This window comes from Gopherus flavomarginatus, chromosome 14, assembly GCF_025201925.1.
Source record: "Gopherus flavomarginatus isolate rGopFla2 chromosome 14, rGopFla2.mat.asm, whole genome shotgun sequence".
Classification (NCBI taxonomy): Eukaryota; Metazoa; Chordata; order Testudines; family Testudinidae; genus Gopherus; species Gopherus flavomarginatus.
Genome location: NC_066630.1, coordinates 38,002,122 through 38,021,162, shown reverse-complemented (window position 1 = coordinate 38,021,162; position 19,041 = coordinate 38,002,122). Strand labels below are relative to the sequence as shown.

The 19,041-nt window shown below is 54.6% G+C and overlaps 1 protein-coding gene across 2 annotated transcripts; it reads left to right on the top strand.

Moving 5' to 3' along the window:
* Positions 1-2,589: 2,589 nt before the first annotated feature.
* Positions 2,590-19,040, top strand: PRSS54 (serine protease 54). 2 transcript variants are annotated; one of them, XM_050922998.1, is made up of 4 exons: positions 2,590-2,658; positions 12,694-12,950; positions 17,597-17,724; positions 18,549-19,040. In XM_050922998.1, exons 1-4 carry the CDS (start codon positions 2,618-2,620, stop codon positions 19,038-19,040), a joined length of 918 nt encoding a protein of 305 aa, XP_050778955.1. In that variant the 5' UTR covers positions 2,590-2,617. The 2 variants fall into 2 exon arrangements, with proteins under 2 accessions (XP_050778955.1, XP_050778956.1); XM_050922999.1 differs by lacking the exon at positions 2,590-2,658 and adding an exon at positions 3,134-3,382.
* The last annotated feature ends 1 nt before the right edge of the window (position 19,041 follows it).

The window sequence follows — 19,041 nt, the reverse complement described above, 5'->3', positions numbered from 1 at the left end:
GGTTCCTGGCTTGCCTGCAGGCCGAATGCTTCCATCTGTAAAACTTGCTGGAAGTCACCAAGCAGCATGAGAAACTGCTCATGGAGGCATTTCTGCAGGGCACCTTGCCAAGACTTCAGAGGTGAATCACAAGGGGCTGTATCCGAGATCTGCCCTTAAAGGTCACCAGGAGCAATGTTTCTCGGTGGTAAGGCCAGCAGTGAGGGGGATGTGATTTTAATCTAGAGATGCAAAGCAGCCTCACAGAGCCAATAATTTAAGAGGCAGGGCACAGCTGTACAACTCTGCACAACAGGGGACAGAGTTCTGGGAAATAAGTAGAAACCAGATTTTAAATGTCTCACTTTGTTTCGTTAACTTAATCAAGATTTTTGTCCTGTCAAATGTGGTAAGTAAAATGGCTGCATTTATTTTGCCAGGTGGAAAACCAAATGAATGCATCTCAGAAGCTAGCTGGCGATGGTCCTGTGTGTGGTCTCCATGCAAAATCCTAGTTGAGACAAGGCAGAGGCCCATTCTTTTAAAGACATTTATAACAGCCTGTCACAGTGTGACCAGCCCTTTAAGGGAAGAAGAACCCAGCCCCACCTGTGACTGATCAGCTCGCTGCCTCCTAGAGGAAGCTGTGGGGCTAGGGGTCAGGCGATCCCCTAAGAGCACCTGGGTCTTTAAAGGCCAGTGAGCGCTCAGCTGAGCCAGAGAATTGCAGGGAGCAGATTGCTGGAGCAGAGGAAAGACTCTAGCTAGTAAGTGGTCCCTAGGCAGATCACCTCATGAATGAGATCTATAGGTATGCTGGGGTCCGAGCAAGGACTGGAGGGGCTGGGAAAGGGGAGGGGAAAGTCTCTGGGCATTCGAGCCCATGTGGGGCAAAAGACCTGCTTTATTTGGGTCTTTTGCTTGTGTGATCAGTTTAACTAGTAAACTGTGGCCTGAGGCAGGGCCTGACCCAAACTCTGGCACGGCAATGATCCTTCGGTTGCTGAGGAGGCTGCTTACACAGCCCTGTACATGAACAAGCTGCTCTGGGCTTTGCATTGTCCCTGCGTGAGGAGCTGCTTCTGTCACAGCTCAGCTGTGAGGCTAAAACGGCTCAGTTTAATTTGGTGGTCTGCAGACTCAACTGCTGCTCACGGAGACAGCATCCTCTCCCTCTAACCTCAAGGCAGTCTCTCCGCTTACAAAGCAGCAAGCCATGCTCCCGCCTGCTCAGCCAGCGTAGAAGCGGCAATGAGAGTTTAAAAGACGCATCTCCTCGGCCTTGTGAAATGCTGAGCTTCCCTTAAGGACATATACAGAGATGTTGCACCCTGATTCCACCAATAGAGACACTCCATAAATGCAACAATTTGGTAAACACTTCCCCTCTGGCAGATCCCCCAGAAGTATCCATCACAGCACAGGCCTACTCTGACAAGTGACTCTAGAAATGGCACCATGGGGCTCTGGATTTGTCCATGGTTTCTGTAATGTGCTGAGTTTAAAAGTTTGATTGCCAGCCCACTGAGCCTAGCATGGCAGAGTCAAGCTGGATTCTTTCCTTCTTGCTCATCACCACCACCAATAAAGATGCTGCCAGCCAAATTTTCTGCCCTTTGTTACATCCATGCACCCCCACTGCCTTCAATAAGCAGGTTGGAATTTACTAAATCGCTCTGTGGGTGATGCATGAGATGGGATAGATTCCAGCTGAGTGACCGCAGCTGAGATAAAGTGCAGCAGATGCTTATTTTAGTAGCTGAATTGAGCAGAAATGACTCTGAGTTCACACAGGAAGCCGGTGGAGGAGGCAAGAAGGGGCCCCATTTTAAGGGTCCTTTCCCCCTGCTTTAAACCCACCAGTCAAGGCTGTTTTAAACACGCCATCCTTCCTGTTGGAGGACTGGGCAAAGGATTCACTTTGGAGCATCATCTCATTTCTACGCCTTACTCTGCCAGGGTGCCTGTCGATGAATTACAGAAGAGACACCCTTTGCCTCCAAGGTTGCTGTCTGATCTCCGTTCCCACGAAGCAGTGTGAATTAAGTTCCTTCAGGCGGGTAATGGAGTGAGCTCTGCATTCACACCAACGTCGCTGGGATCAGTACCTGCCCCAGGGATCATGAGTCACATCCCAGTCTCTGGGGTGGCAGTGCTAAGCTGTGGGCTGGCCCTACCACTTTCAAACCGCTCTTTGATGGGAATGAAAAAAGATCCCTTCCACACAACCCCGTGCAGGATGAGAGCCTCACTGGCTGGCTGCACACTGCAAATAGGCACTGAATACCAGCCCGTGGTGCTGGTCTCTATTTGGATGGGGGGGATTGTACCTAATGCTAATCCAAATAGAATTGTTTGGGGATATTCATGCTTCCTGGTCCTGTAGCCAAGCCCCAGGCTGCTCACTGAGCTACCCTGGGGCACTGGGGTGTCCAACTGGCTCGCGTTAGCTTCCTCCCTAAGCGTGGCTGGAGATGCCATAGCAACAGTGATCTAACAGTGGCTGATTATGCAGCATCAGAACCCTGCCAGCCTTGCTCCTTGGCTCAGCCCAGACTAACAATGACTTCAGGAAGCAAGGGCTTGCGAGGCCAAGTGACGAACCTTCTCCCTGGGTAAAGCAGCTGCAGAGAGAACGATGCAGAGGAGACCAGGGCGAACGCTGGCAGCGGGGGAAAGGTGGGGGTGGAAGTAGCTGGGGTTCTGTTCTCTGCTGGGAAATTGAGGCTCACACTAGCCAATGGCAAGAATAGCCCCAGGGTTTTGGCAAGTGGGATGGAGAGGGAAGGCTGGGGTTTTGGAGACTCTGTAGGTGAAGAAGCCAGAGTCTGGCTGAGGTGAGGGGGAGGGGAGAAGGAACGGGGAGCTGAAGATGATCAGAGCTCATGGAGAATACGCTGGAGTCAGGCAGCCACCAGCGGGAGCTGATTTCTGTAAGAATGAACACGATGCAGTAGGCCCTGCCTCTTGGTCTGTGCAGCCCCTGACCAGCCGGGCGAGTCCAGCACTGGTTGGCCCTGGCTTCACCGCTGAGCCGCAGCAAGGCCGCATGGTGGACATCAGGATGTGCAGAGCCCGAGTGTGGGAAGGATGCAGAGCTGGGATGGCGCTGGGGAGAAAACATCGTTTCCAACTCGGCCTGGGGGACAAACAGATGCCTGGGCCTCCTAGCAGGAGGAAACACTAACAACCCATCCCCTCGCTGTGTGGCTGCCTTTGCAGGGGCTGAGGCGATGCCGGGATGGTCTAGGCAGCCAAGGTGCACCAGGCAAGTGATGGCAGGAGGAATTGTTCTGTGGTTTCCCTAGGGGTCTGGGCCAGACGGTTCCATCTCTTTGCCAGGGCAGTAGGATGAGAGGCCTGGTACTGCTATGGCTGTGCATTTCACACTCCCCGGCAGCTGGTGAGTGAAGTTGTGTCTGGAAGATGCGACTGGGATGTTGCACTCTATATGATTTTATGAAAATATGCTAATGAGTATGAATATAATGTAACTGGAATATGCTTCATGCAAAAGGTCTGTTGTACGGTATCATTACAAAGCTGATAATCTACTGAGTGTGGTCATCCTATTTGTATAAATGTATCACTCTTGTATCTAAAACTATAAATATGAAATATAACTCAGGGTCTATTGTAATTATGTAAAGTGTGGGCCATTAATGGTGGTTTGGAATCTCGATGGCTCTCATCAGCCAGGACAATTGACTGTAGATGGCTCTGTTTGCAGGCAGGCCTTCCTGTGAGTCCGGCTGGGAGGAATGAAGGCTTGGAGTCTTACAGTGACGTGATCATGTCACCTGAACTGGAATCCATCTTAAACCTGGTGCTTTTCCATTTAGAAGAGGGAGAGGGGGTGGCACCCAGAGAGATAAGATTCCCAACTTGTGCCAAAGCCATATAAGGGGGTGGAACAGAACAAAGGGGGCTGCAGTCATGAGAAATCCCCTAGTTCTTCTTCGAGTGCTTGCTCATATCCATTCCAGTTAGGTGTGTGCACGCCGTGTGCACGTTCGTCGGAAGATTTTTACCCTAGCAACACTCGATGGGTCGGCTGGGCGCCCCCTGGAGTGGCACCGCTATGGCCCCGGAAATATACCCCTGCCGACCCAGCCACCCTTCAGTTCCTTCTTATCGCCCGTGTCGGTCGTTGGAACAGTGGAGCGCGGCTTAGCTGACCTCCACCTCCCTAGCTACTCGTAGTTCTCGTTTGTTATTGTGTATATAGTTATATAGTTATAATCCTTTTACACACACACACACACACACACACACACACACACACACACACACACACACACACACACACACACACACACACGTTTTTTCTTTACCAGCATAGTTAGTTTAGTAATAGTTAGCGGGGTTCGGGGAGTAGGCCCTTCCCGGCACCCGGTGCCGGAGCCCATGCCCGGCTCACCGGGTTTCAAACCGGGCTCGGCCTGCCACAAGCCGATGCAGACAGGAGATCCGCATGACTCCTGTTTGAAGCGCCTCGGGGAATCGCACTTGACAGCTAAGTGCCCCATTTGCAAGGCTTTTAAGCCGAGAACAAAAAGGAGCGGGACTTTCACTTACCCCTCCGCCTTCGGCACCGAGCGCTGGTCACTTGGCGGGCAGAAGCGCCTCCTCGGCACCGGACCACACCGGTACTGTCAAGGCCTCTCAGCACCAGCCGTCGCTGGCACTGACATCGACTCGGCACCACTCCCTCTCTCCGAGGTCAAGAAAACCTAAGACTCCTCCTGCTTCCATGCCAACTGCACCGCAGCCAGAGAGCTCATCTAAGTCGAGTCGCCCAGCACTGACACCTGCAGAGGCACCGATGACGTCGGCACCATCTAAGTCGAGTCGCCCAGCACTGACACCTGCAGAGGCACCATGGGGCCATCGAATCCAGTGCCTGACAGCTCCTCGGCACGTGCCGTGGTTGACCTCCCTGCTCCTGCTGCTTCTGTGCCAACTGCACCGCAGCCAGAGAACTCGTCTAAGTCAGATCGCCTGGCACCGACACCTGCAGAGGCACCAATGACGTCGGCACCATCGATTCCGGTCCCACGGGGCCATCGAATCCAGTGCCTGACAGCTCTTCGGCACATGCCGTGGTTGAGCTCCCTGCTCCTGCTGCTTCTGTGCCAACTGCACCGCAGCCAGAGAACTCGTCTAAGTCAGATCGCCCGGCACCGACACCTGCAGAGGCACCGATGACGTCGGCACTGTCGATTCCAGTCCCACAGGGCCGCCAAATCCAGTGCCTGACAGCTCCCCGGCACGCGCCGTGGTTGAGCTTACTGCGCCTGCTGCTTCTGTGCCAACTGCACCGCAGCCTGAGAGCTCGTCTAAGTCGGATCACCCGGCACCGACGACGTCGGCACTGTCGATCCCGATCCCACAAGGGCCATAGAATCCAGTGCCCGACAGCTCCCCGGCGCGCGCCATGGTTGAGCTCCCTGCTCCTGCTGCTTCTGTGCCAACTGCACCGCAGCCAGAAAGCCTGTCTAAGTCGGATCGCCCGACATCAACACCTGCTGAGGCACCAACGACGTCGGCACCGTCGATCCCGGTCCCATGAGGGCCGTCGAATCCGGTGCCTGACAGCTCCCCGGTATGCGCTGTGGTTGAGCTTGCTGTTCCCTCCACGCCGGAGACATTCCCAGCGGCGAGGGATCTCATTGCCATGACAGAGTTGATGCTGCCTGAACCCCCGGCACCGCCGGTGCGGGTAATACAGTCTCTCGGCAAGCCTCCCTTGATAAGACCATCCTCTGTCAGCACAGCAGAGCGGCACCGTTCATGATCACGGTCCCGCAGACGCTCCAGGTCTTGTCAGCACTCTTGCTCCCGACGCCACTTGCAGTCCCAGTGCTGTTCTCCTCCTCGGTACCGGTCGCACTCGCCGCACCGGTCGGTATCCCGTTCGCTGACCCACTACTCTCGGCACCGTTCCAGCTCCCAGCACCGCTACAGGCACTGTGACTCCCGTAGCCGCTCCCGGCCTCGAGATCTCGGTCGACCTCCTGGCACCGCTCTGGCCGCAGGTCCGGATCTCGTTCCAGGTACCAGTACGCCTCCCAGTGCCGAGTTGGGCAAGGTCCGATAGTGACAGAGCCTCTGCCCGTAGCTTTTCAGCACCTCCATGGCCATCCAGACACGCATCAGTGTCATCCCACGCAGACAGCTCTTATGCTCAGGACCGCGATTCTGATGTGCCCACCAACAACCTGAGAGCCCATCAGGACCTCCTAAGGAGGGTAGCACTCAATATGGACCTCCAGGTGGAGGAGGTCCCAGAGGTAGAAGACCTGGTAGTGGACATTCTATCACCGGATGCCCCGCTAGAGGGGCCCTACCCGTTTATTCGGACCATCCAGGCGAATGCCGATACTATATGGCAGTCCCCAGCCTCTATCCCTCTTGCAGCCAGGGGAGTCAAGCGTAAATATATGGTGCCCTCTGAAGGGTACGACTACTTGTATCTCCGTCCTTCTCCTTGCTCACTAGTCGTTCAGTCCTTTAAGGAGAGGGAACGGCATGGCCAGCAGGCGCCAGCCCCAAAATCGAAGGAGGCTAGGCGAATGAACCTACTCAGCCACAAGGTGTACTCTGCAGGGGCCTTACAGCTCTGGGTGGCAAATCAACAAGCCTTGCTTAGCCGCTATAATTATAACACCTGCGTGGCGTTGGGTAAGTTTATGGAGCTTCTCCCTCAAGACTCCCGCCAAGAGTTCGCTGCCCTCTTGGAGGAAGGGAAAAAGGTGGCCAGAACTTCCCTCCAGGCCTCGTTGGATGCAGCAGACTCAGCAGCCAGGACTCTGGCCTCAGGTGTTGCCATGAGGCGCATCTCATGGCTTCAGGTTTCAAACCTCCCGCTGGAGCTGCAGTATACCATTCAGGACTTACCATTTCACGGTAAAGGCCTCTTTGTGGAAACGACTGCCCCAGACTGCAAAGCCTGAAGGACAACAGGGTCATAATGCACTCTCTCGGCGTGCATACGCCGCTGACCAAACGCAGGCCTTTCTGTCACCAGCCACACCGCCGTACTCTGTGCCTAGCCACAGACAGGACTTTGGCAGGCGGTGCGGCCGAGGTGGTCGCAGACGACCATCAGGACCCCAAGAGGGCCAAGATCAAGGTCCCTCGCAACCACCACTGGGACCAAAGACAAACTTTCGAAGGTGCGCCCGAGGGCAGCGTACCAGTTACAGGCCGGGATCCCACTCCTACTTCCTCCTGGCGGAGTCCCAGTTAACTTCAGATCGCTGGGTCCTACGCACGGTGGAGTATGGGTACCACCTCCAATTTGTTCCAACCCTGTCCCTCTTCAGGGATCCCTCTCACGAGCAATTCCTCTTACAAGAGGTGCAGACGCCGATGGATGAAAGGGGCAAGGGGTTTTACTCCCGTTATTCCCTAATCTCCAAGTCGAACAGAGGTCTCAGACCTATCCTAGACCTCCGAGGACCCAACCTGTTTATGATAAGCTTGAAGTTCCGCATAATATCCCTAGGAACCATTATCCTGTCCTTGGATCCTGGAGACTGGTATGCCGCCCTCGATATGAAGGACGCGGACTTTCACATCGCCATCTTCCCTCCGCACAGGAGATACCTCCACTTTCTAGCCAACCGTCAGTACTTCCAGTTTACGATCCTGCTGTTTGGCCTTTCTACACCCCCATGGGTATTGACCAAGTGTATGGCCGTAGTCGCCACCTACCTCCGCCAACGTCGGATATGCGTTTTTCCGTATCTGGACGATTGGCTTATCCGAGGAGACTCCAAGACACAAATCTCTCAGCATGTGGGCATTGTCAAGGACCTATTCACACATCTAGGCCTGATGATCACAATAGAAAAATCCACTCTGGTTCCCACGTAGAGGTTAGACTTCATAGGCGCTATCCTGGACTCCAATCTAGCCGGAGCCTGCTTACCACAGCCGCGGTTTCAGGTGATGGCAACAATCATCCGAGGTCTGCAGAGTTTCCCAACGACCTCGGCTCGCACTTGTCTTGGTCTCCTGGGTCCCATGGCTGCCTGCAAGTTTGTAACCAAACACGCCAGGCTCCGCCTCCGTCCTCTCCAAGTTTGGCTCAACTCGGTGTACCGCCCAGACAGGGACCCAATGGTCACGATAGTCACCATTCCCTCGAGCACTCTAGGCTCCCTAGAATGGTGGCTAACTCCCTCCCTGGTGTGGGGAGGGATGCCGTTCCATCCGCCCCAGCCCTCAATGTCCCTGGCGACGGACGTGTCATCTCTCGGCTGGGGTGCTCACCTTAGTCACCTTCGAGCTTAAGGCCTTTGGTCTTCTCAGGAGCTGGCATTCCACATAAATGTCCAAAAATGAGAGCAGTCCGCCTGGTGTGCCAAGGGTTCCAGCAGCAGCTGCGAGGCCGTGGTGTCTCAGTGTTTACAGCCAACACAACGGCCATGTGCTACATAAACAACCAGGGAAGGACATGGTCCTCCCCCTTTTGTCAGGAGGCCATCCATCTCTGGGACTTTTGCATAGCCCACTCAATAAATCTGGTAGCGTCCTTTCTCCCAGGCGTTCGGAACGCCTTGGCGCATTGACTCAGCAGGTCGTTCCTGTCTCACAAGTGGTCGATCTGCCCTGATGTAATGCATTCTGTTTTCCAGAAGTGGGGATTTTTTCCCCACATAGACCTTGTTCGCTTACAGCGAGAACAGGACATGCCAGATGTTCTGCTCCTTCCAAGGTCTCTCCCCGGGATCGATCTCGGACGCTTTCCTGATGCCGTGGAAGGGCCAACTCCTTTATTCCTTCCCACCATTCCCACTGATTCATAGGGTCCTGCTGAAACTCCACAAGGGCAGAGCGCGCATCATTATGATCATCCAGGCAGCACTGATACATTATGTTGCTCAACCTGTCGACAGCCAACCCAATTACCCTGCCGCTCCACCCAGACCTCATAACTTAGGACCATGGCAGGCTTCGCCACCCGGACCTGCAGTCTCTTCACCTCACGGTGTGGCTGCTGCATGGCTAAACAGAGGTAGCAGCAAACCTTCCACCTGGTCAACGTACCTGGCCGAGTGGAAGCGTTTCTCCTACAGGTGCGAAACGCTTGATCTTACTCCTACTGAGGTCTCCATCCCCTCTATTTTGGACTATCCCTGGCCTAAAACAGCAGGGCCTAGTGGTGTCATCGCTGAGGGTACACTTGGCAGCCATCTCTACCTTCCACCAGGCTAAGGTGGGCGCTCCGTGTTCTCACACTCTATGGTTTCGAGGTTCCTCAAGGGCTTGGAGCGCTTATACCCTCAAGTACACCACCCAGCCCCAACCTGGGACCTCAACATGGTTTTAACCAGACTTATGTCTCCCCCATTCGAGCCGTTAGCGACCTGCTCGCTGCCATACCTGTCTTGGAAGACAGCTTTCCTCATAGCCATTACATCGGCCAGACGAGTCTCCTAGCTCAGGTCTCTTACGGTGGTTCTGCCATACACTGTTCCACAAAGACAAGGTGCAGTTACAACCACACCCGGCTTTCCTCCCTAAGGTGGTTTCGGCCTTTCATGTTAACCACACTCAACACAATGGGAGCAACAATTGCACTCCCTGGACATCCATAGAGTGCTTGCATTTTTTATTGCGCGGACAAAACCATTTCGTAAAACCCCCCAACTCTCTATCGTGGTAGCAGACCGAAGGATAGGCCTACCCGTTTCCTCTGAGGATCTCATCTTGGGTGATGGCATGCATCCGCACTTGTTATGATTTGGCTCATATTTCCCCAAGCCACATCACCGTGCATTCTACCAGGGCTCAGGCTTCATCTGCCACCTTGCTGGCTCGTGTACCTATCCACGAGATCTGTCGCACAGCTCCATGGTCCTCGGTCCATGCCTTTGCTTCGCATTATGCTCTGGTTCAACAGTCAAGAGATGCTGCAGCCTCTGGCTCAGCAGTTTTACATTCCACCACATTTCACTCCGACCCCACCGCCTAGGTAAGGCTTGGGATTCACCTAACTGGAATGGATATGAGCAAGCACTCGAAGAAGAAAAGACGGTTACTCACCCTTGTAACTGTTGTTCTTCGAGATGTGTTGCTCATATCCATTCCACACCCGCCCTCCTTCCCCACTGTCGGAGTAGCTGGCAAGAAGGAACTGAAGGGTGGCTGGGTTGGCAGGGGTATACATCCGGCGCCATAGCAGCGCCACTCCAGGGGGCGCCCAGCCGACCCACCGAGTGTTGCTAGGGTAAAAATCTTCCGACGAACATGCACGCACGGCGCACACACCTAACTGGAATGGATATGAGCAACACATCTCGAAGAACAGTTACAAAGGTGAGTAACCATCTTTTACCACCTGAGCTGGAACAAGGGCTGTACCAGGGGAATGGATTGTGCCCAGACTAGGAAGGCAGCCAGTCTGTGAAAGAAACGTATTGAAACATCTGAGGGTGAGAGTTTTATCTGTATTCAGTTTTATTACTGTATTAGGCTTAGACTTGAGTGTTTTATTTTATTTTACTTGGTAAAAGTTCTGTCTGTTACTACTTGGAACCACTTAAACCCTACTTTCTGTATTTAATAAAATCACTTTTTACTTATTTAACCCAGAGTATCGATTAATACCTGGGGAGGGCAGGCAAACAGCTGTGCATCTCTCTCTATCAGTGTTACAGATGACGGACAATTTATGAGTTTACCCTGTATAAATCTGTTTTACCCTGTTTTATACAGGGTAAAACAGATTTATTTGGGGCTTGGACCCCATTGGGAGTTGGGCATCTGAGTGTTAAAAGATAGGAACATTTCTTAAGCGGCTTTCAGTTAAGCCTGCAGTTTGTGGGACGTGGTTCAGATCCAGGTCTGTGTTTGTGGCTGACAAGCATGTCTGGCGCAACCAGGCAGGGCTCTGGAGTCCCAGGCTGGCAGGGAAAGCAGGGGCAGAAGTGGTCTTGGCACATCAGTTGGCAGCCCCAAGGGGGTTTCTGTGATCCAACCCGTCACCGCGACCTGACCATTGCACTCCCCTCCCCAGTCAGTGCCTTCAGCTTGCTCCCAAGGGTGATGGAGACTGGGCCCTGCCTGAATCAGCCCCAAGTGAGGTCAGCAATTTGGACAGCTGGTACTCATGGGACGGTGGCGCTGCTTGACGGGCTTGCTCAGATCTCAGGAGGCACCAGTGGCAGCCACTCGCTAGCGAATGAGACGACAGAGGCCAGGGTGGGAGAAGGGAGGTAGAGTGCAAGTGAAGCAGAGGAAAGGATGAGGTATTAATGGAGGAAAAGTAGAGAGGAGAGGATGGTAATAGACTGGGAAGCACAGGTCTGTCGGGTCCCGAAAGAGCCCCAGAGGGACTGTGCCCTCCATTTGCTTTGCAGGATGTGGTACACAGAGGAACTTGGCACCATCTAGTTCCATGCAGGCGTTTGCAGCTGTGGGGGAATTCCCCTGGGTGGTGTCAATACAGGACCTACAACACAACCACCTGGCCTTTGGCTCCATCCTGAGTGAGCACTGGATCCTGAGCGCTGCATCCAGTTTTCAGACAAGGTATGACGTGCCATGGCGCTCTCCCTTATGGTGCGGCCTTGCTCTCAACTCTGGAGGACGCCGCTTCTCAGAGGTCCTCCTTGGACAGAGGCTGCCAGGAGCACTCAGTTCCTCAGTGCGTTACCTTCCATGTTCTGAACCAGCCCCCTGGCACAGCCTTGACAGGCAGGCTTTGCTGTAGAAAAAGACCAGGAACTGAGCCAATCGGAAGATTAAATTATCTCTGACTGCCGAGTAGCTGGGGCTGCTCGTAGCGAGGCTGCGGCTGTAATGAACTTCCAGTGAAACGGAGACAGCCCTATGCACACGGTTAATTGCGCACCGCCGCTGTTTGCACTGGGCTCTTCTTCCCATCTTTCAGCCGCTCACGTGTTTAGTCCTCTGAGAAGATCTGCTCTGGTTTGGAAGGCCAGGCAAGGGATTGTGAGGCTTCCTCTCTTTCCTTCTCCCTCACTCAGCGACAAGGGACAGAAAGCTGGCACCCAGCCTCTTTTCCTGGGCTGCCTTCTACCCGTTCCCTGCACATGCCACCCAGCTGCTGGCCACACAGTGTCCACCTACAGCGTGCCAGCGTTCAGTCAGCAGATGCTCAGCATTTCAGCCTGCCCCTCCCAGACACAGTACAACTAGGCCCCAATCCTCCCCTCTGATGTAGCGCTCTGATGGTGTAAAGCTGGCAGTGGAGGAATCCCTGGGTATCAGAGCTGCTATGGCATCTGTGCCCTCCCCGCTCCATCCCCCTGCTGTAGGAGGCATGGCTAAGGGAAACGGGGGTAGGGGGCGCATGTGGGTAGCCAATGTCTCCCTACTGCCAGAATAGTCCCTACAGGCTGTGCAATTTACAGCAGTCCTTGGACTACACGTCTGAGGGACCAGACGGGCTGGGCCACCCAGGTCTGGTGGGATGGGCATAAAAATCACCTTTGCACACATCTCCCTCCTGAGCTGTGCTGGGATCTGGACCCTGAGCCACCAAATCAAAGGCATGGAGCCCGATTCTGGTCTCGCACTGGCTTTGCACCAGTATAAACTGCCTTGCCTAGTGGCCTCAAGTCTTCTGGGAACTGTTGTCACCCTGCACCCACTGAGCTATCAAATTCCCACTGCCAAGGGGCTCTCAGTTCCCGGAGCTCTTTGCACATCTAAGGCTCCTCTGGTCTCTTTCTTTAGGCAGCCGGCTTTCGCCGGGGTTGGTATAACAGACATGAACACGCAGAGGAAGCCACAGTCGCAGTACTCAATCAGCACCATCATTCCGCACGAAGACTTCAACACAATCACGCTGGACAAGAACATTGCCCTGCTGAAAACGGCCACCCCCGTAAAGTTCAGTGATGCTGTTCAGCCCATCTGCTTCCCCAGCAGGAACCTCACCGCAGACACCCTGGAGAACTGTTGGGTGTCAGGGTGGCTTCACCCCACTGCAGGTAACCCCTTCCTTTTCCTGGGTGACCTGTCCTAGAAAAGGGCACAGGCTAAGTTTGACTGCTATATTTGGGGGGACAGCTCTAGCCAGGCCAATGGGACCGTGAGGGGGACAGACGGACGTATGCACACACACACACGCTGAAGCCAGTCCCCCTGGCTCGCTGGTTCTCTCCTGCCTGGAGGGGCGGGTGCTCTGGCTGCGGCAGGCTGCGCATTACCTGGGCTGCTGGTTTAGCAGGGTAGCCCCGGCAGCCGCTGTCCGCTGTAGCGACCTGAGTGTGGGAGCTGTGGCCGCTCTGGCACCAGCAGGACTTGATGCTGCTGCTTTTCTAGTGCCTCCTGGTGCTGCGGTGGCCACCTTGCTGCTGCAGCTGCTAATGAGGGGAGGCTGCTTCCCCGTCACACCACACAGAGACACACAGCAGCGTGGGCTCCACTAGGACTGTCACTCTGGGCTGCTGGGGGGTGAGGAGGAGGAAGTTGGGTCAGTGGGGCTGCTGGCAGGTGCCCATCCTAGTGCATTATGTTAAATGCACCGAGCCTCACCCCCCCGTCCCCGGACTACGGCACCCCCAATAAGGCTGGCCCTGTTAGGGGGGAAACACCCCCCTGGTTCCCCAGACTGCACCCATGGAGAAGGGCAAACCTCAAGAGCTGCATTCAAAAGTCTGGGTGCTTTTAGGGAGACTGCAAAAGCCAATGAGACCTGCTGGCTTCTTCCAGCTAGAAAAGCTGGTGAGAAACCAGAATGGTGACTTGCCTTATAGTAACTGTGGTTCTTCAAGAGGTCTTGTCTGTGTGGATCCCACTCAGGGGCAGCATGCACCTCATGCACCTGCAGGTCCTCGCAGATAAAGGAAGATGGGCAGGGTATGAAATCCAGTGCCTAGTAGTGGGGTGAGGGGCTTTGGTCTGGGTACATGGTGTAGCATCCCAACTACGAAGGCCTTTGTTTTCTTTTCCTCACCATAAAGCCACACATCCTCTCATGCTAGGGGAGGCCAAACTGAGCTCCCCAGGGAGCTCAGTTAGATCCATTTCTGCTCAGCAAACAGCAGCTGGATCGGAGTCTCTGGGATGGAGGTGATGGGGGTGCAGTGCCCCCAGGTGAAAGGAGAGGCCAGAGCCATGTTTCAAACCCAGCTCTCTCATTTGGCAGTGCAGGGACCTATCCCTGCCCACCCAGCAAGGCTAATCCCTGTTGGACTGAAGCAGATAGCGCTCCTTTTAGCCTATTGGGCATGTCAATAGATTCATAGAGTCATAGACTTTAAGGTCAGAAGGGACCATGATGATCATCTAGTCTGACCTCCTGCACAAAGCAGGCCACAGAATCCTACCCATCCACTTCAATAACAAATCTCTAACCTATGTCTGAATTATTGAAGTCTTCAAATTGTGGTTTGAAGACCTCAAGCTGCAGAGAATTCACCAGCAAGCGACCCATGCCCCACGCTGCAGAGGAAGGCGAAAAACCTCCAGGGCTCCTGCCAATCTGCCCCGGAGGAAAATTCCTTCTCGACCCCAAATATGGCGCTCAGCTAAACCCTGAGCACGTGGGCAAGACTCACCAGCCAGCACCCAGGAAAGAATTCTCTGCAGTAACTCAGATCCCACCCCATCTAACATCCCATCACAGACAATGCACAGTCACTCGGGGGCTCTGGCCTTCTGCGGCAAGGTGGAGCAACACCACACAGTTAATTAGGAGCTCAGGCCCTCTGCTGCAAGGCTGAGCAACAGTATACAGTCCCTTGGGAGCTCAGGCCCTTTGTCTCAGGGCTGAGCAGCAATATACAGTCACTTAGGAGCTCAGGCCTTCTGCTGCAAGGCTGAGCGGCAATATACAGTCTGTTGGGAGCTCAGGCCCTCTGTCTCAGGGCTGAGCAACAATACACAGTTAGTTGGGGGCCCAGCTCTAGGTTCGGGCAGGGCACCAAATGCAGAGGCAAAGCTCAGGCCCTTTTGGCTCAGGGCTGAGCAAACAAACAGTCTAGAAGCCCAGGCCCTGGCTCAGGGCGGGGCAACAAGCAACTCAGGGCGCAAGCCCTTCAAGAGGGGCTGAGCAAACAACCAGTCTGAATGGCCTCCTCAGGCCAGGGGGAGGGGGAGTCTGCCACTCCTGGAAGGGTGGCAGGGGGGACACAGGCCCTCCCACTCCACTGCATCCCAGCCCGGGGCCCTAGTAGCGGCTGTCACCACTGACGGTCAGTGGGGATCCTGACTGCAACACACTGACATAAGCACAGGTAAATCTGCAGCCTGACTGGGGTCGGCTGCCCCCGGGCTACTTCCAATTTCCCCCTCCGGGCCTACCTGCTCCATGGTGTCAACTCCTGGGAAGTCCACCAGCATAGGCTCCTCGCAGCCGGGGCTGGGGGGTAGGTCCAGTAGCTCCTCCGGGAAATCCAGCCAGGCTTGCTCCGGGGGTTCCTTGGGCTAACAACAGGGACTGGGAAGCTCCGGCAGGTCCTCCGAATAGTGGGCGCGGGGAAGCTCCAGCGGGTCCTCCCAGTAGCCGGCGCGGGGAAGCTCTGGCGGGTCCTCCCAGTAGCGGGCGCGGGGAAGCTCCGGCGGCTCCTCCCAGTAGCCGGCGCGGGGAAGCTCTGGCGGGTCCTCCCAGTAGCGGGCGCGGGGAAGCTCTGGCGGGTCCTCCCAGTAGCCGGCGCGGGGAAGCTCTGGCGGGTCCTCCCAGTAGCCGGCGCGGGGAAGCTCTGGCGGGTCCTCCCAGTAGCCGGCGCGGGGAAGCTACGGCGGCTCCTCCCAGTAGCCGGCGCGGGGAAGCTACGGCGGCTCCTCCCAGTAGCCGGCGCGGGGAAGCTCCGGCGGCTCCTCCCAGTAGCGGGCGCGGGGAAGCTCCGGCGGCTCCTCCCAGTAGCCGGCGCGGGGAAGCTCTGGCGGCTCCTCCCAGTAGCCGGCGCGGGGAAGCTCTGGCGGGTCCTCCCAGTAGCCGGCGCGGGGAAGCTCCGGCGGGTCCTCCCAGTAGCCGGCGTGGGGAAGCTCCGGCGGCTCCTCCCAGTAGCCGGCGCGGGGAAGCTCTGGCGGGTCCTCCCAGTAGCCGGCGCGGGGAAGCTCTGGCGGGTCCTCCCAGTAGCGGGCGCGGGGAAGCTCTGGCGGGTCCTCCCAGTAGCGGGTGCGGGGAAGCTCTGGCGGCTTCCCAGTCCTGAGCTCCCTGCAGCAGGTCTGCTCCTGGCAGCGGCTGGGCTCTGACTGAGCTCTGACGCCGGCTTTTGTACTTCTGGGTTGCCACCTGACCCTCTGAGGGGCGAGCTCACTGCCCTGTAGCCCCACCCACTCAGGTGTCCAGCAGGGCTCGCCCTCTCCTGGGCAGCAGGGGAGCCACACCGGCCGGCTACAGTCCAGTTTATACCCATTTGTTCTTGTCTCCACATTGGTACTAAGCTTAAATAATTCCCCTCCCTCCCTAATATTAATCCCTCTGATATATTTATAAAGAGCAAGCATATCCCCCCTCAACCTTCTTTTGGTTAGGCTAAACAAGCCAAGCTCTTTGAGTCTCCTTTCATAGGACAGGTTTTCCATTCCTCGAATCATCCTAGTAGCCTGTCTCTGAACCTGTTCCAGTTTGAATTCATCCTTCTTAAACATGGGAGACCAGAACTGCACACAGTATTCCAGATGAGGTCTCACCAGTGCCTTATATAACGGTACTAATCTTCTTATCTTTGCTGGAAATACCTCGCCTGATGCATCCTAAAACTGCATTAGCTTTTTTAATGGCCATATCACATTGGCGGCTCATAGTCATCCTGTGATCAACCAATACTCCAAGGTCCTTCTCCTCCTGTTACTTCCAACTGATGTGTCCCCAATTTATAACTAAAATTCTTATTATTAATCTCTAAATGCATGACTTTGCACTTTTCACTATTAAATTTCATCCTATTACTATTACTCCAGTTTACAAGGTCATCCAGATCTTCCTGTATGGTATCCCGGTCCTTCTCTGTGTTAGCAATACCTCCCAGCTTTGTGTTATCCGCAAACTTTATTAGCACATTCCCGCTTTTTGTGCCAAGGTCAGTAATATAAAGGTTAAATAAGATTGGTCCCAAAACCGATCCCTGAGGAACTCCACTAGTAACCTCCTTCCAGCCTGACAGTTCACCCTTCAGTACTACCCATTGAAGTCTCCCCTTTAACCAGTTCCTTATCCACCTTTTGATTTTCATATTGATTCCCATCTTTTCCGATTTAACTAATAATTCCCCATGTGGAATCATGTCAAATGCATTACTAAAATCGAGGTAAATTAGATCTACTGCATTTCCTTTGTCTAAATAATCTGTTACCTTCTCAAAGAAGGAGATCAGGTTGGTTTGGCACGATCTACCTTTTGTAAAACCATGTTGTAATTTGTCCCAGTTACCATTGACCTCAATGTCCTTAACTACTTTCTCCTTCAAAATTTTTTCCAAGACCTTACATACTACAGATGTCAAACTAACAGGCCTATAGTTACTCGGATCACCTTTTTTCCCTTTTTTAAAAATAGGAACTATGTTAGCAATTCTCCAGTCGTACGGTACAATAGGAAGAAATGCAGCACTGGGGCACTGCCACTTCCAGTTCCTAGGCCCTAGACTGGGGGGTCTCTGATCTCTTGGTTTCTTGGCTCAGATAGGAAGACACGTGGCAGCAAGCTTTCTAAGGAAGCTCTCAGTAGTGGATGTGGATCCCTGCCCCTTGAAGAGAATCGTTACAACCGAGTGCAGCAGCCACCAGGACTCCGATAACGTGACTGGATGTTTGGTAAGGAGCTTCTATTGATCCAGCCGCTGACTCTGATGTAGGGTACGAACTTCAGGGGGATCTGAGCTCTGCAAGAATGGGGGCAGCCTCTACTTCCCTCACACGCACTATTCCGCAATTAGCTACTGTATTGTCCATGAGATACGGGGTCCGCATCAGCCTTGGACCATAATAAAGGCCTTAGTTCCCACAGATCACTTTTCACTCTCCTCTGTCCTGAGGCTTTGTCACATCACACGTACTAGCCTTCACCTGGGAAAACTAAACTGGGTTCCCCGCCATACCCCATGAATGCGGCCCCTGTTCAACCCGCATGCTGATGTGTGGGGAGCAGATTCCTGGGCAATTCATCTGTGATGGGCAGGGGCGGCTCCAGGCCCCAGCATGCCAAGCGTGTGCTTGGGGCAGCAAGCCACGGGGAGCGCTCTGCCGGCGCCGTGAGGGCGGCAGGCAGGCTGCCCTCAGTGGCTTGCCTGCGGAGGGTCCGCTGGTCCTGCGGCTTCGGTGGACCTCCCACAGGCGTGCCTGCGGAGGGTCCGCTGGTCCTGCGACTTCGGAGGACCTCCCACAGGCAGCCTGCCAGCTGTGCTTGGGGTGGCAAAATCCCTAGAGCCGCCCCTGGTGATGGGGGTGTTCTAAGAAGAGCCAGCCCCTGGAATTACTGGTGGCTTGTTGGAGCAGATAAAGCAATGAGCTGGTGGGATCTGTCCTCCTTCCAGTTTAGGATTAGTATAGAGGTGCCCACGGGATACAGGAGCAGTGAGAGCACACGTTGGACGAAAACTGGTGTGTTTTGACTGAAACCTGCCTTTTGTCTCCTCAAGGGGGACCCAGGGAACCCAGTCATGTGCCAGGCTAAGGGAACTGGAGACTGGGTTCTGAATGGAGTGCTGAGCCAGGGCGGCATGAGATGCTACGGACCATTTCTCTACACCAAAGTGGCCTATTACAGCGACTGGATTTCAGCCACAACAGCTGACGCAGGAGTCCCCGTATATCCCACTTTTGCCAGAGGGCGCTCTGCTTTTCAAGCTCCGACTGAGGATTTGGAAGGGTCGTTTGAGTCAACAGAGAAGGTGTTTCAACCCTCAGTCATCGCAGAAGCTGGGTCTGACCGTGACCAAGCCAAGCAGCGACCGAAGGACATCAAGCCCGCCCAGGAAGGGTTGGCAAGGGCTTACAGCAAGTATGACCCAGTGTACTATGACTACTACAGTGGGGAAACGCTCCCCATTTCTCAGGGGTGCGTCCATCTGCCGCTGAACCTCATGGAAATGAGCTCTGTTTTCCTTCTGCTCGGGCTCCTGTTTTACTAGA